The sequence below is a fragment of the Myripristis murdjan genome, chromosome 5, assembly GCF_902150065.1.
Source record: "Myripristis murdjan chromosome 5, fMyrMur1.1, whole genome shotgun sequence".
In the NCBI taxonomy this organism is placed as follows: domain Eukaryota; kingdom Metazoa; phylum Chordata; class Actinopteri; order Holocentriformes; family Holocentridae; genus Myripristis; species Myripristis murdjan.
In genome coordinates, this window is record NC_043984.1 from 11,322,030 (window position 1) to 11,337,381 (window position 15,352).

Genomic DNA, 15,352 nt, shown 5'->3' on the forward strand with positions numbered 1-15,352 from the left:
TTTGGGGCAAAGCATGCAGTATGTTTTTATAGCTCTTGAAAATCTTCAAGAGGAAGACAGACAGGTCTTTCCCCACCCCAAACCACATACATAACTGCAAAAATTTTACACATTATCATGGGTATGCATGTTTTTGTGTATTTACGCGTTTGCCGAGGTTACAGTGTGCGCACTGGTGAAGGATGTGATTGCCTGTCATTATCCTGATGTTGTGTTTCTTGTTTCTTTTCCTCTCTGCAGGGCCCTATGGGTCCTAGAGGACCACCTGGCCCCACTGGAGCACCTGTAAGTACCTCCTGTACTCTCCAAACAACACACGGGTTGGACACACCTGTAGACTAGATCCTCTGTCCAATCACAGCCAGCATGCTCAAGCCAATCGCAGATAATTGCAACTTGCTTTATATTGTTGTATACTCTTGCCAGGTTGTGTACTTCCGCTGGCCATTTTTTATAAATATGATGACCCTGAGATGACTAAAGGCCACTTTGAACAACACTTCTACACACTCTTATTTTGCTGTGCCTGAGTGCTGCTGTGCAGAGGAAACTGGCACACTGAGAATACTGAGAATCTCCCAGCTGCAGGCTCCAGGGCTTTTTCCTTTGCCACAACCCAGACATGCAACACCTGACAATTTACCTTTCATTGAGCCCAGAGGGCTCCCTCCACCCCCTAGCCCCCTCTCTTTTCTTCTCCTCTCTTGCCCTCAGCCACCTGCAGCCCTTCCAGTCCTCCCAGTCTCCATAGTAAAGCTGTTAAGTTGTAGGCAATGCCAGCTAACTTGTCTCAACTTGATGGTTCAATCACACTGAGCCCACATTCGAGGAGACGCCATTTTTGAATGTACACCTTCATCTTTAAAATCTTCCACACACTGTATTTCTATATTTGGCCTTATCGTCTCATGGAAATGGGATGCAATAAATAGTATGACTGTCCTATGGAAGAGCTGTGATTTGAGTGGCTGCAATATGTACATAGATGAACTAAAGTAGAGATATGATGCTATACAGTCTATTGTAGATAATGATGACTATAATGTCGGCATCTGTATATATATTCAGTATTATTCACTTTCCCTCCAGCCAGATAGTACTGTAAATTTAAATCAGAATTTAATGCATAATGACAGAGCATCCTTTATAGGTAATTTTGTATGACATTTATTTATTCATTTATTTAACCAATTCCATTCAAATGAAAATAGCTTGATCCTTTTACTATTGCAATTTATTTACTTATTGAATTTGTAGATCTGTGTACTCTGTATGTATATATCTGTGTATACAAATAGATACTACTAACTAAATAATCACTCTCCAGTATAGCTGCTGGTCATAGCTAGAACTGAATGTGAAAGTTCAAAGCCACCTGAGCATTTTTATCAGGCATGGTTTGAGTTTCACCAACCCACGTATAACACACTCTCACCAAATGCTCTCCTCTGTCTCTCTCTTCTTTCTACACCCCAGGGCCCACAAGGTTTCCAAGGCAACCCAGGAGAGCCTGGAGAGCCTGGACAATCTGTAAGTATCCCACAGGGACCCTCGCTTGGTGCTTTATCGCAACTTCTAGCTCTTAAGCCCTTCTCAGACCTCCCTGTGTGTCTCACTTCTCCTCCAGCCTCCCAGACATTACAGGCACAGGCATTGCTTGTCCATAACACTCTAGACAGCGGTATGTTTACGACACATCACTGTCACCTGTTTTCTTAAGCAATGGAGTGTATCAGTGAATTTTTAAAAAATATATATTTAGTTTGAAAATAGAACCTTATACATCTGTTATATTTGTTTGAAAATCATATTTTCTTTTTAAATATATTTTCCTAAAGATTTACTTACTGATACTAACCACTCCTCTCCTCACCTTCACTTGTTTCTTTGTTTTTACTCATTATACATAGGAATTACCTCTGAATGAAAGTGTCTGGCTATAAAAGGGGAAATAAAATTAACTGCAGTTTAGTTTATTTTAGTTCAGTCTAGTTTAGTTTGAAAACACATAAATAGATGCCGCTAGATTAAGTGGGTCTTAATGGCAAAATGGCAACAAAATCAACAACACTGTTGAATAAGAAAGCCTTTCCAGCCATCCCTCCAGTATCCCTGCATAGCTGTTCCTAAATGCCCATTGTCTCTCCTAACACCTCCTAGCCTTTCATTGCTCTCTGTACCTCCTATGCGTTTCCCTATTCCCTCTGAGCCAGCTCCTTACTCTTTTACAACCCTCTTCAGTCAGGACTTTACCATCTCCAGCTTCCCCTAGTCTTCCTTCCCCCTCTTCTTACTGTCAGCTCTCCACGTCTGTCTAAGCTTTCCTGTCCCTTCATATTCCTGCTCAGACAGCCTCCCCCCTCAGCTACAGCTGCCTTTCTATCCTTAGCCAACCCTCTCATACAGACCCTTCCCCCTCCAACTCGACTTCTTTCTCACTCCATATTCTTTTTTTTTACCCTCTCTTCACTCGCTGCCCCAGCTTTTACCCCATTCTATCCTCAGTTACCCCTCCTGAAGCTTCCCGAAATCTGACGTCCCTCCCCTGCCCTTTCAAATTCCCTCAGCAGGTAGACAGAGCAGGGTCTCCCCACCGCTGTGCTAATCTGCTCCTGTGGAGTTCATATATGAAGGTTGCTTCTTTTTAAACCCACAGCCACAGAGAAACTGTTCCAATACATCATTATCTGTGATTAAAATCAAGAACCTGGCTTGGCAGCGGCACAGGGGTCATCGTATCGGCTGGCTAGGTGTTAGGAAGTCTATGGAGCTTATCCTGTCAAGTCATACTAATTGGTCAAAGCCACTTACACTGTGTTTCCCTTAGAGCAGTGGGCACAAGGATCTGCCAAAAGGTCTTCTTGATCAATTTATTGTGATGATGATGGTCATAATTAAATGACAGGAAAATCTATCAGGCCCGTAATGCTACTGCTGGTCAGTTTTTCATTCTGTGTTAGCCCTTCTACTTGTAGATGGAAAGTGAGATGCACAGATGCCTTTGCCTCCGGCACAACCTGCTGAGTTCAGCCAGACAGAGCGAGAGAAAGAGAGAGGACATTCAAAAAACTGGACAAAGCACAAAAAGATGTGCACATAAATGCATACTCAGTAAGAGAGCAGAGAGAAAAAGAAAGGCAGAGAGACAGAAACAGAGAGGGAGAAGGAAACAGCTGGGCAGCATACTAAGAATACTGGATTAGGACACTGAAGTATTTGTTCCCTTTTTGATGGTAATCTGACCCTGTAAATCTTACTGATCTTTAACTCTATATTGATTTTTTTTTTTTTTTTTTTTTTTATAGGATGGCTGTAATATTACCAGTATTGTGTGGAAATGAATCCATTTTGCACCTTTTTAGAAGTAGAGAAGTCCATATTGAGGAGCAGTGCCAGTGTGTTTTATTTAGACCAGTGTTCATCAGAATTTTGTGTTATGTTTATGTACAAATAAGTGTTAGTTAAAGTAGATGGCACTAATTAATGCCACTTTTCATCTTGATTCCCACGGTGATAATGCTAATAAGCTGTCTGCACAAATTGGCAAGATAAGATTATTTTTGATTGATGTGAGCCACAGTTGGTAACTGCTTTTGATTAGCGTAGAAGGAAATACATTATTAATGGCAGCCTGTGTCATCAAGCGTAACACACACTTATGCAATCCAAATGAAAATTGGAGTCGTCTGTTGTCATGTTGTTTTTTTTATATTTCATTTGGCATCTCTTTCAAGAATGTCCTGTGCCAGGGGTGCTTGTTAAGTACAGCAGGAAAAAACACTGTGGCCACATGCTATGAATTACTCCAGAGTCAAGATTTAAACTGTGTAGTGTTGCCCCCTATGGGTTATGAATGGTAGTCGTGTCTCACCTTTGCTCTTTTCTTTTTTTTCTCCTCTATCCATTTCCTAATAGGGCCCCATGGGTCCCCGTGGCCCCCCTGGACCTTCTGGCAAACCTGGAGATGATGTAAGTGTCTCTGCCACAGACACAACTGTCAACCAACAACTAGAAACTGTGACAACTTAGCAGCCTCAAAAGTATCTGTCTCTATTGTGTCCTGTCCGCTCCCATCTATACTTTCTGTCTCTGTTGTGTCCAGTCCACTCCCATCTACTTTCCACTCATATTTGTGAGGATTAAGTCTGCAGCTTTTATTGTTTTTATGTGTGTTTTATGAACAGCTCATTCCAGTCAGACATGATTAAAGGGACAATAAAGAAATGATTTGGATTGAGAACTGCTCAGTCACTATCCTCATACAGAAGTGTAATCTGTTATTGAAACATGCATAAATATACACGCTTAAATTCGCCATAAAATAATCAATCAAAGTCGATTGATATCTCTATTAGCTGGCCACTCACCAATCTCGCGGACTCCATCTGCACACCACTCAAACTCACTCCATCTCAGAGTGCCGTCATCATCAACATCTATTTGGTCTTACATAGTCAGACTATCTACTAGTAATTTTACTTTGTATTACTGCAGTGCCAGTATTAAAAAAAGGTATAATGTGAATATCCTTGTGAATCTTCTATACGTTATACTGGCATTACCATTTCAATCAGAAACTGACCCTCACAGGAGCTATGCTGAACAATAACAGTTTCTGTTCTCATAAACGTCATGTATTTGGGCCTTCGCTGCACTCATTACATGTTAAATGGTTCACCATAGTCTAGGAAGTCTGTAACACTGTATGTTCAGTCACATAGAAGCTACCAGCCAAAGCACTATATAATCTTCAAATCCCTAAAGCCTTGTACATATTAGATTGTCATTGTGTGCTAAGGGATGGCTCTCAACACCAGGGTGTATGGAGTCGGCCACTTATTCTGTTCATTTAAAGCACGATTATTGTTGCAACACTGTATATTTTAGCATGTTTGCAGATGTAATGTCATTATTTTTGTCCAACTTTGGTCAGTCAAACTTCATTACTCATTTGAAGCTAGAGTTTAGCTGATACCCAGTTTTAGCCACTTGATGGCAGCAGACTTGACATGTCAGACTGTGTCCACTAGGGGCGCTCAGTCTTGAATGAGCTAAATTGAATAAACAGTAGATGAATGGGAAAAAGATATGTAATTCTTTTCTTTTGTCAGCATTACTCATCAGTTTGTGGATTTTTTCGGAAAACAAACATATAATGGGACTTAAAAAGTAATGATAATAAATCAGTTCAGTTTGCACATCACTGTTCCCCTGTGTTTTTTATCTAGGGTGAGGCTGGCAAACCCGGCAAATCTGGTGAGCGTGGACCATCTGGACCTCAGGCAAGTTTTCTTATTTATTTTTCTTACTTTGATTCCGCCTGATTTCTGCTATCAGCTATGTTTCAGACATATACATGAAATATATGAACAATTCGTTACAGAGGAACAACACTTGATTTAAAGATTCACTTCTGTGTTTTTTTTTCCTTCTTTTTCAAAGGTGCGAGGCCTTAGTAATAATGTGAACTGAGCATGTTGTGCTAAAAAATAGAGAATACATCACACTGAAATTCTAATTTGTGATGTTAGACCAATGCATAGACAGCAGAAAAACAGCAGAAACACTTTGTTTGTTTGACCCTTTACATCCAAATGAGTTTTACGTAAAGGTGGTGGTGTCATTTCAGAATGACAAAAATTTATTCAGGTCACCAGTGCAACCTCAGCCAGCTTTTCCATTTCTTCCAATCCCTTCTCTATACAGATCTACGTTGGTGTTATTTCGCAGATTAAGGCACAAGGCCCTTCACACTTAATTCTTGCTATAAGTGACAGATAGCCGGTGCTTTCCACTGTATCTTAAATATGGTATCAATTTTTGGTAGAGTCATAGCATCTTAAGCCAAGAGTCAGTGAAAGTTTTTTTTTTTTTTTTTTTTTTTTTTTTTTTTAATAATTTTTTGCCTGAGGGTCTCATGTGGTCAGTGTTAGTAGGAGCCAAACGTTTAGCAGCAACTTGGCACTCAAGAATCAGCCATCGGATTTAACCTATCAAAATGCATCAACAGATGATTCCACCCTATTAAAGCTAAATAATTTTAATCATGTTCCTCAGTTTGTTTAAGAAGGACCTTGTCTGCCGGTGGAAAATTTGTCCTGATGTCATTTGTCCCACTGGCGCCCAGCCAGTGGAGGAAAGCAGATTTGGATTTAGAGTGCAATAATTCCATTCTCTTATCTTTATCTCCTGTCTCTCTGCTTTACTCTCCTCTGTCACCTCTCCTCCTCTCCCCTAAAAGGGAGCTCGTGGATTCCCAGGAACTCCTGGTCTGCCCGGGATCAAGGGACACAGAGTGAGTGTGATCACTGTCAACAAATGAGTCACTATTTTCACACACTTTTACATGGCTGTTTTAGCTCCTATTCCTAACTGTGTGCTTTTTTCCCCTGTCTCTTTGTTTTTAGGGCTATCCAGGTCTTGATGGTGCAAAGGGAGAGACTGGAGCTGCTGGTGCCAAGGTTAGATTTTCTCTTTGCTCTCTTTCCCTTTCTCTCTCTCTTTTTGCTTCTTTTTATCTTCCTAAACACACACCTCACCTATTGTTTCCCTTCTGATTTTCTGTGTTGTTGGTGACCCCTTTCGCAGAACGCTACAACAATGTCAGTAACAATCAGGATGGGATTGTTTTGCGCTGATGGAGCATTTGTAATCAGCTCCTTTTTTGAGGATTGTCTGCTATTGCGAAGACAGGAGTTAATGTCTTTTCTCTTTGTAGGGCGAGTCTGGCGCTCCTGGAGAGAACGGCGCTCCCGGACCAATGGTGCGTACTTCTGGACAAAATGACACCTATCAGAGAATCATCCACGCACAACGACTTCATCCTCATCACATCAGCTACAGTCAACAGATACAGTTCTAGATGAGGCACATTTAATCTAGAATCGTGTACAAATATCACAGAGACTACAGTTCATTCCCAAATAGGCTTTCCACACTAAAATGTACACATAAGATATGAGCTTGCAGTCATGCTGTAAATTACACTGACTCTGATGTGCCTACTCTGCTTCCTCCTTCACACAGGGACCTCGTGGTTTGCCTGGTGAGAGAGGCCGTCCTGGACCTTCTGGAGCTGCTGTGAGTGCCATCTTTCTGCCTATAAACTCTTTTTGGACACAGAAACTACCATCTGATGCACAGCACATCTGTTTGGTGCTATGCTGTGCTCACTCTTACCGATCACATGGGTGCCACTGCAGACTGCTTGTACTGTACCAATCAAAAGCATTTGCACTAATAATATTGCTTATCCTCACTGTGTTGCCCACAGTCCTGTTGTTCCCCCGAGCCTTTCTGCTGATTTAAGTGATGTAGATTAAAGCTGCAAGAATCAAAGGTGCCAAGGGATGATTTACATGAGATCTATTTAGACTCAACTGATTTGCATGTGTGGAAGTAGATAGTTTCAGACAGTTAAGTAAAACATTCTTTTACTTTTAAGTAAATTAATAGAAAGAGTTGTATTTGACCAGGTCTCACAGTATTTTTCTGTCAATTCTGAGTTTCAGCATACTTACAAGAGGTGTCATTCCACTACCACAGCTTTAATGCAAATGACAGATCAGTGGTTGGATGATATAGACTGGAAAAGGATTGTGGGTGCAGTGCTTCTTGATTTTAGTGCTGCGTTTGATTTAATTGACCGTGATATGCTTTTAGAGAAACCTGATGCTTATGGCTTTAATGCTGTGACTCTTAACTGGATGAGGAGCTACTTATCTAATAGAGCACAAACAGTCTGTTTCTGCTGTGAGGGAAATACAGTGTGGTGTCCCCCAAGGAAGTTGCTTAGCTCCATTGCTTTATTCTGTTTTTACCGATGATATGATGCTTGTTTTGAGCATAGCTTATTTAGCTATGTTTGCTGGTGATTCCACCATGTACATCTCCTCAGACAGTGTGGATGAGTTAAATGGTCACTTTGAAAAGGAAATGAAATCGATTTTGGACTGGGTAACCACAAACAGTTTAGAATGTGTCAAAGACCAGATAAATTGTTTTTGGATCAAGCCATGCGTTAAGGCGGGTGAACAAATTATACATTTCCATCAAGGGCAGCTATATCGAGCAAGTCACTGAGGTTGAACTTCTTGAGGTCACTGTTAATGGACAATTACCATGGCTAAACCACTTAGATAAAATGGGAAAAAATGGGAAAAATGGGAAGATGCTCTGCTTTCCTTACACTAAATATAATTTTGCAGGCCACAGAAGCCTTGGTATTGTCACTTGACTGCTGCTCAGCAATTTGGTGAAGCGCAGCCAATAAAGAGCTGTACAAGCTTCAGCCGGTGCAAACTAGAGCAGCATGTATCGCACTGCAATGAGTGAAAGTATAGACAGAATCAGCTCTAATCTTAAAAGTGGACAACAGAGTAAAACACAGTCTTCTAATTTTATGCAGGAATATTTGTGCTTCAAAACAACCTGACTGTCTCTGCTCAAGAATAATATTTTCTCAGGACATAATCATGAAACCAGGCAGGTTACCAAGGGTCATTTTACAATGCCTCAACCAAAGCTAGGAAGAGAACGGTTTTGTTTAGAGCCATCTCTCAGTAGAATAATCTGCCATATTTTATTACTCAGGAAACAAGCACTGAAAGTTTCAAAAGGCAGCTCAAGGTGCTATTATTGGGTAGAGGACAGCAAAATATCTAATTTCTTTTATGTGGTTTTATGAAACATCAGACTTTACCAAGTATGGTTTTAGATGCCACTGTTGGTACAGATCTAAGTATGTATGTGCAAGTAGTGTTTGTATATTGGCATTGGGTTGTGCATAATGTATATTGTATATGTATATTGCGAGGATTGCTTAAAAGTTACATGCCTACTGAAATGGTGTTGGTTTTATAATGTCTATAATGTTTTAAGTAGGGTTGGGGATGGGTGGGTGGGACAAGTAATGTAAATGTGTATATATGCAAAAAACATGTGCATACAGTACGTTCTTAATGTGGGCCTCAGGAAGAGTAGCTGTCACACTGTAACAGCTAAAAGGGATCCAAGTAAACAATACACAATAATGGCTGACATTGTTCTCATAGTCAGCACCAGCTGCCTCTAAATTCCACATGTTTTCCAAATTGAGTCCCAGTGGTTCTCATTTTTCCAATTTCAATTATCATAGCTTTGTATGAGCTATGGTTCGACTGATGTGGGTTTTTTAAGACTGATGTTGATCCCAGTATTTTTTTTTTTTTTTTTAACTCCTAAAGCTGCCAATATTAAAAATCTTTAAGGTTGCTATGCAAAAAAAAAAGTCTTTTTTTTTAAGGGCTAGAGAACAACCTCTTTCATATTAGAGTGGTAAAACACTGACAAGGTGATATCTGATATTCAAAAAAGGCAGATTTTGACCCTATATATATCGATGAACAAATAACTCTGTCTAACCTTTACATGAATGCCTTGTGTAAAATGTACAGCTTTCAGTAGGATAAGGTGTGGCTGTTTTCCAGCTGTGTGCTGATTCAAGGTCTTGTTTCTGATTGCAGGGTGCTCGTGGAAATGATGGTTTGCCCGGTCCTGCTGGTCCTCCTGTAAGTCGCACTTTGGCTCTCAGTCATTTTCATTTGCTTTAGTCAGAAATAGGAATACGCTTTCAAACAGCGGAAATACTTTGCCCCTCCTTTTCTCTCCTTCACTACTTTCTTTTCATTACTCCTCTATACCCACTGTTCATTCCCCCCACTTCTCCTCATTTCTTCAGATACATACCCCCCTTCCCACTTCCCTCTCCTGCCCCATGCTAACCCTTCACTTTCCCCCTCTTTCTCCCTACCTTCCCTCCTTTTAACCTCTCACCCCCCAACTGTCCACACACACACACACACACACACACACATAAACACACCTCTCTCTCCCCCTCCTATATCCCAATAGGTTATGTTTATGCCATTTCTACAAAGCCATTTCTTATTTTCAGCAGTGGCCTGGGGCCATAGGAGGGTTGCACATTTGCACCTGGGAGCTGCCCAGTGCAGCTTCCAGTGTCTGTGATTGGTAGCTGAGCTGACAGCCTGTCCTTTTCTCTCTGCAGGGCCCCGTCGGTCCTGCTGGAGCTCCAGGCTTCCCTGGCTCTCCTGGTGCTAAGGTAAGTCGCAGCTCTCTGTTTCTCTAGTAACCCCCACTTCCTCTTTCCCATCACCATTTTGTCTTTGATGTGTGAGTGGAGGGAGGGAGTGCGTGTGTGTGTGTGTGTGTGTGTGTGTGTGTGTGTGTGTGTGTGTGTGTGTGCACGCGCGTGTGTGCATTTCTGCCTGCCTCTCTCTGTAAAATAAACCATCATAACAGACCTTTCTGCCACCTATTGTGGGAACTTTACACGCAAACAAACCTGCATGAGGTGCATAACAGGCACCAACATGTGCACTTTGTGAGTTCTGTATATGGGGAAGAAACTCAAATCAAAACGTTAAGGGCTCAGAAAATGGTGGTGGCACATAGCTCAGGGAAGATTTTGTGGCGACAAGTTGAAATGCGTTGGTGAAATCGGAGAAGGCTGCAGTGCATTGAAAAGCACTCTACGCCTCCATCTGTGTGGAAAATTAGAGAGGAGGGGGTTTTGAAGCGTTGCTCTCTCCCTCTTTTTCTTTTTGTTGGTATCTTTCTTTGCTTGTTTGGGACTGATTTGTTCCTCCTGCAGTGCAAACAGGCTCGGCTCTTTGCTGGAGGGCCTGCACTGGTGGTTTGCTGGTTTGCTTTCTTCTTCCAGCCCCTTGATAGTCAGGGAAATCATTTAGGGATTAAAAATGGGTCTCTGTTTTAAAAATCCAGGCCCCTTTTTCAACAATGCCTTGAAGTAATCACTGCAAACTCAAGTTGTGAAAGCCTGTGTGTGTGTGTGTGTGTGTGTGTGTGTTTGTGTGTGTGTGTGTGTGTGCATTAAAGAAAAACATCCGTAAACATCCGTAATCGCTTAATGCATGTTGTGCGTGCCTGTGAGTGTGTGTCTGTGTATTTGTAGGCTCTGTTATATTCCAGGAAGCGTCCCATGGCGAGGAACTTTAGAAATCTCACAATAGGAGTTAGTGAGCAGTACCTGCAGGAGCCCAGATGCTGTCTGTTTGGAATATAGCCTGCCTGTTAACTCCCTGCACGCTCATGAAACTCACCCTTGTTTTCAGGTTTTTACTCTGTGCACCTTATAGGCAAAGCTCAGCACAGTTTAACAAGACCCCAGGCAAACTGTAAAATGCAAGAAGACAGCAACATCACAATTAATATAACCTAATTAATGTTATCCATGAGTTAATCTAATCTAATTAATCTCATTTCTGCACTTTCTGAATGTGTCACACATCCAGCACAGTGCAGATTTTTCTACTTAGCCCAGAATACGCCTTTACTTTTATTATCCACAAACAGCCATGCTGCCACCACCTCTAAAATGCAAGGAATTTTTTCCATAGCCTTAAAAAAAAAAAACTGGCAAACGTTCCACTTCTGTCCCCATATGCACTCTCTCTAACCTAGATTCAGAGCCAGTAATATATTGGCCTTGACAATAGGCTGCGGGAGAGGAAAGATTTCAGCCACTGCAGCGCCATTTTTGCAAACACATACAAACTCTGTTATGTCATGCTATTGAGTCATGATGTATGAAACACTGCGGCAATGGCAAAGGAATCCCATTCACCAGCTTGTTCACAAGGCAGCGCGCTCACAGTGCTGTGAAATCTCTGGCTGATGTCCATCAGGAGGCGGGGACTCAAAATATTTACTCGAGTGTCTGTGAATGCTGGCCCAGGTCTTTTTTTTTTTTTTTTTTTTTTTTTTTTTTTAAACTGGACCAGAAAGTCTGCACAACATTATAAACTTGGCAGTGACTATAGCACACTTTGGACACAAACCCACATAAATTGGGTTTATTGAAAGACAGTTAATTGTATACTTTTTTCTTGTAAATACGACTGTTTTATAAACCCTCCACTCTAATTTCATTGGTTTACCACAACAACGTGTAAACCTTTGTAATGAAACATGTTAAGTTTGGTGTCTGAGCAACAGTTTGTTTGCTTTCTCTCTCAAAGTAAAACACACACACAGTCACAAGTTAATAATTAAGTTAATCAACATTACTGTTTCTAAAAGTGTATGTGTATGATTCATCTGATCAATTAAAACATATTACAGTATTTGCTGTATTTTTCAAGACTATAGTGGTAATACTAATACATTACTGCTTAGCTTATTACACCCCAGTCATTTTGAAAAATCTTTACATATAAGCATTTATGTATAAAAGTGCTTATGTTTATCAAATGTATTACTCTGAGATTGCTCTTAGAGTTTCTGCAGCTGTCACTGGCTTGTGTGGACCTCTGTAAAATTGAACCTAATTTAAAACAACATATACTGACAGCTATTTTGAATGGCTTGGAGCCAAAATCAAGTCAAGTTTGATTCAAATCAAATTTTTATGCTTTTTGAAACTCACTTTCACCCCTAATGTCATTTACACTCTTCCAGCTTCCAAGTCCACGGTTTATAATACGCCTCAGTTCCCCTCTTTCATATCATCAGCTTCTTTATTGATCCTGATTTCTAGTCTTGACATCATCACATCATGTTGCATATGCTAAATGATGGTGTATCTTTGTACAAGCAAATCATCAGTTTACTTACTGACATTTCATATTTTATATTACTGATTTTCATACCAGACCCGTCATTTTAGAATATCTCTCCCTCCTGCCATTGTGTTTAATTAGTCCAGGCCTTAGGCAGAGTAGTTGAATGATTTTGATGTTACGCTCCAAAATAGAAATCCAAGCTTTAAATAGTTCAAACAACTCCAGTCACTGTACTTGAACTGATTTTCAAAGTGGTACTTTCTTCACAAAAATATTTTTAAGTCTGCACACTTTTTTTAAACCATGGATTCTATTTTAACTGAGTAAATTCTAGTTCAACTAGTAGTGTGTAGACTGAGATTTGGCATTTTTTAAGAACATCTAGATGTAAGCATTAACACATCAACTTTAACAGGTTGTTGATGCTCTATTTGACAAGAATTTCCCCTGTTCTTGTTTGAATTACCTCAGTTTGACTACGTGAATATCTGTTTGTTTAATATCTCCCCTCATCATGGCAATCAGCTGGCAAAGACTGAAGCAGCCATAGGAAAGTTTGGGAAATTTGCACCAGTTACCGGCACATGCTTACAGTTTTTTTTTTAATCTCATGAACTAATACATTCAACAAAGCACTTGAGCAACCCAACAATCATTGTTTGTAGATCGACTCCTTGAATTCCAACTTCTTCCTTCTGTGTTGCTGACCAGGGAGAAGCTGGCCCCACTGGTGCCCGTGGACCTGAGGGTGCTCAGGGGCCCCGCGGAGAGTCTGGTACTCCAGGATCATCCGGACCCGCTGGCGCATCTGTGAGTGAGGCTATAAAACAAAAAGTTGTAGAAGACTTTAGTATATCATTAGCTGATAGGAAATGCTTGTTTTAATAGTTGTGATACAAAGGCAATCATTTGAGGCAATGCAGATGGGTAGCTATAATTTGTCCTAATTTGTTTGTAATGGCCTGATGTGTCATTTGCATTGATTTTTCCTTATTGGTCATGTCATTCTGAGTGATTGATCTCAGCTATTATTGGCACTGAATGCATTACGAGAGTTGCAGAAGGTTTTTGTCACGGTTTATTCTCTTATATAGATCAATCAGTCCCAGAAATGTGACTGAATCAGACTCCAATGCAGTGCAGTCACTGGCTTTGACTCTTCTTTGCAGGGTAACCCTGGTACCGATGGTATCCCCGGAGCTAAAGGATCAGCTGTAAGTATAAAACTCAACAAAACTGCTTAATGGGTATTTCATATTGCCACCCTGTTGTGAAATTCTCCCACTTTGCTACAGTGGAAATGAGAGGCAATTTTCCCTCCAGCGCTTTACATGAAGTTTCAGAATAGCTTCTCTGACTGGATAGGCTACATAATCTACATAGCCTAATACATCTGCATGTAGAATATAGGGGGGATGTCCCATTGTGTTTAAATGAAACTAAATAAAGTAAAAATGAACTAGTCAGTCAGTTATCCTCAATCATGACATCACCGACATCCCTCAGCTTTGTATCTGTCCTGTATTGATAGATCAGGATTAATATTTCTCACTAATACAACACCAGATTTACATGGATGTAACAAGTTATTAGTCAGTTGGCTTGTTAGACTTTATCTAGTTTGATGTTAATTATCTCTGACTGACTTACTGACCTCGTATCTCTCTCTGTGTCTCTCTGCAGGGTGCCCCTGGTATTGCTGGTGCTCCTGGTTTCCCTGGACCTCGTGGGCCTCCTGGGCCTCAGGGAGCAACTGGACCTCTTGGGCCCAAAGGAACATCTGTGCGTATTCGCTGAGTAGTTCCTCAAACTTCAATATTAATGCAACACACTATTATTATTGTTGCTAAGCAGAAAAGTCTGTTAATATTAGTGTAAGGATGACTGCTCGTTTTAATTTCCTCATTGCTTTTATGAAGAAATCACTAGTCTTAGCTTCTCTCTTTAATCATAATAAAATGCCATTACATTATTAATCATCTCTCTTTGTCTTTCCTTTCAGGGAGACCCTGGTATTCCAGGGTTCAAGGGAGAGGCTGGACCCAAAGGAGAAATTGTGAGTTGTTTTTAAGAAATGTGTAAATATTCATATGAAACCTGTGCTTTGACACTTGTCCCTGCTCTCATAACCACTGAGACCTCACCCAAATCAACAGACTAGCCCACGTTGTTTTTCTCTTTCCACACACAATACTGCATCACTGGAGCTAAATACAGTACACTGTGTAGCTTAAAAGTAAAGTGAGAGCAAATACATTTAAATTTCAGGAGGTTTTGAATGGCAGTAGATGACTGGAGTGATTTATTGTCTGGAGCTTTTCATGCTTTCTTAATTGGTTTGAGAAATACAGAATATGTAAACCCAAAATAAGGAAAATGTCTCCCCATTGCAAAAATTAGATTTTTTCATGACAATAATCAGTTGCTCACAAATATTACTATAAAATAAATATTTGATGTCTAATATTTAGGTATGTTTGGAAATTTCCTTGTTTGCTTTTTTCCATGCTAACTTTGTCATGGTTGTGCTTTGCAGGGACCAGCTGGTCCTCAGGGAGCCCCTGGCCCGGCAGGAGAAGAGGGTAAGAGAGGACCCAGGGGAGAGCCCGGCTCTGCTGGACCACGTGGACCTCCTGGAGAGAGAGTGCGTACCATCAAATTTGATGAAAGTGGATTATGACAGTTTATGTTGTTGGCCAACATTATGACTCTGTTTTACAGCCACTCTGATCAGTACCAGAATAATATATCTCATTCTGTTTATTAAC

General features: G+C 40.6%; 1 protein-coding gene across 3 annotated transcripts in view; it reads left to right on the forward strand.

Moving 5' to 3' along the window:
* col2a1b (collagen, type II, alpha 1b) overlaps positions 1 to 15,352 on the forward strand; it is a 56,388-nt gene that overhangs the window by 12,612 nt on the left and 28,424 nt on the right. For all 3 annotated transcript variants that reach the window (XM_030051880.1, XM_030051881.1, XM_030051882.1), the window contains 15 exons: positions 241 to 285; positions 1,477 to 1,530; positions 3,916 to 3,969; positions 5,229 to 5,282; positions 6,242 to 6,295; positions 6,408 to 6,461; positions 6,719 to 6,763; positions 7,027 to 7,080; positions 9,504 to 9,548; positions 10,049 to 10,102; positions 13,296 to 13,394; positions 13,754 to 13,798; positions 14,268 to 14,366; positions 14,587 to 14,640; positions 15,121 to 15,228. In XM_030051880.1, coding sequence (XP_029907740.1) covers positions 241 to 285; positions 1,477 to 1,530; positions 3,916 to 3,969; positions 5,229 to 5,282; positions 6,242 to 6,295; positions 6,408 to 6,461; positions 6,719 to 6,763; positions 7,027 to 7,080; positions 9,504 to 9,548; positions 10,049 to 10,102; positions 13,296 to 13,394; positions 13,754 to 13,798; positions 14,268 to 14,366; positions 14,587 to 14,640; positions 15,121 to 15,228 — 918 coding nt within the window. The remainder of the gene's footprint in view (positions 1 to 240; positions 286 to 1,476; positions 1,531 to 3,915; positions 3,970 to 5,228; positions 5,283 to 6,241; positions 6,296 to 6,407; positions 6,462 to 6,718; positions 6,764 to 7,026; positions 7,081 to 9,503; positions 9,549 to 10,048; positions 10,103 to 13,295; positions 13,395 to 13,753; positions 13,799 to 14,267; positions 14,367 to 14,586; positions 14,641 to 15,120; positions 15,229 to 15,352) is intronic.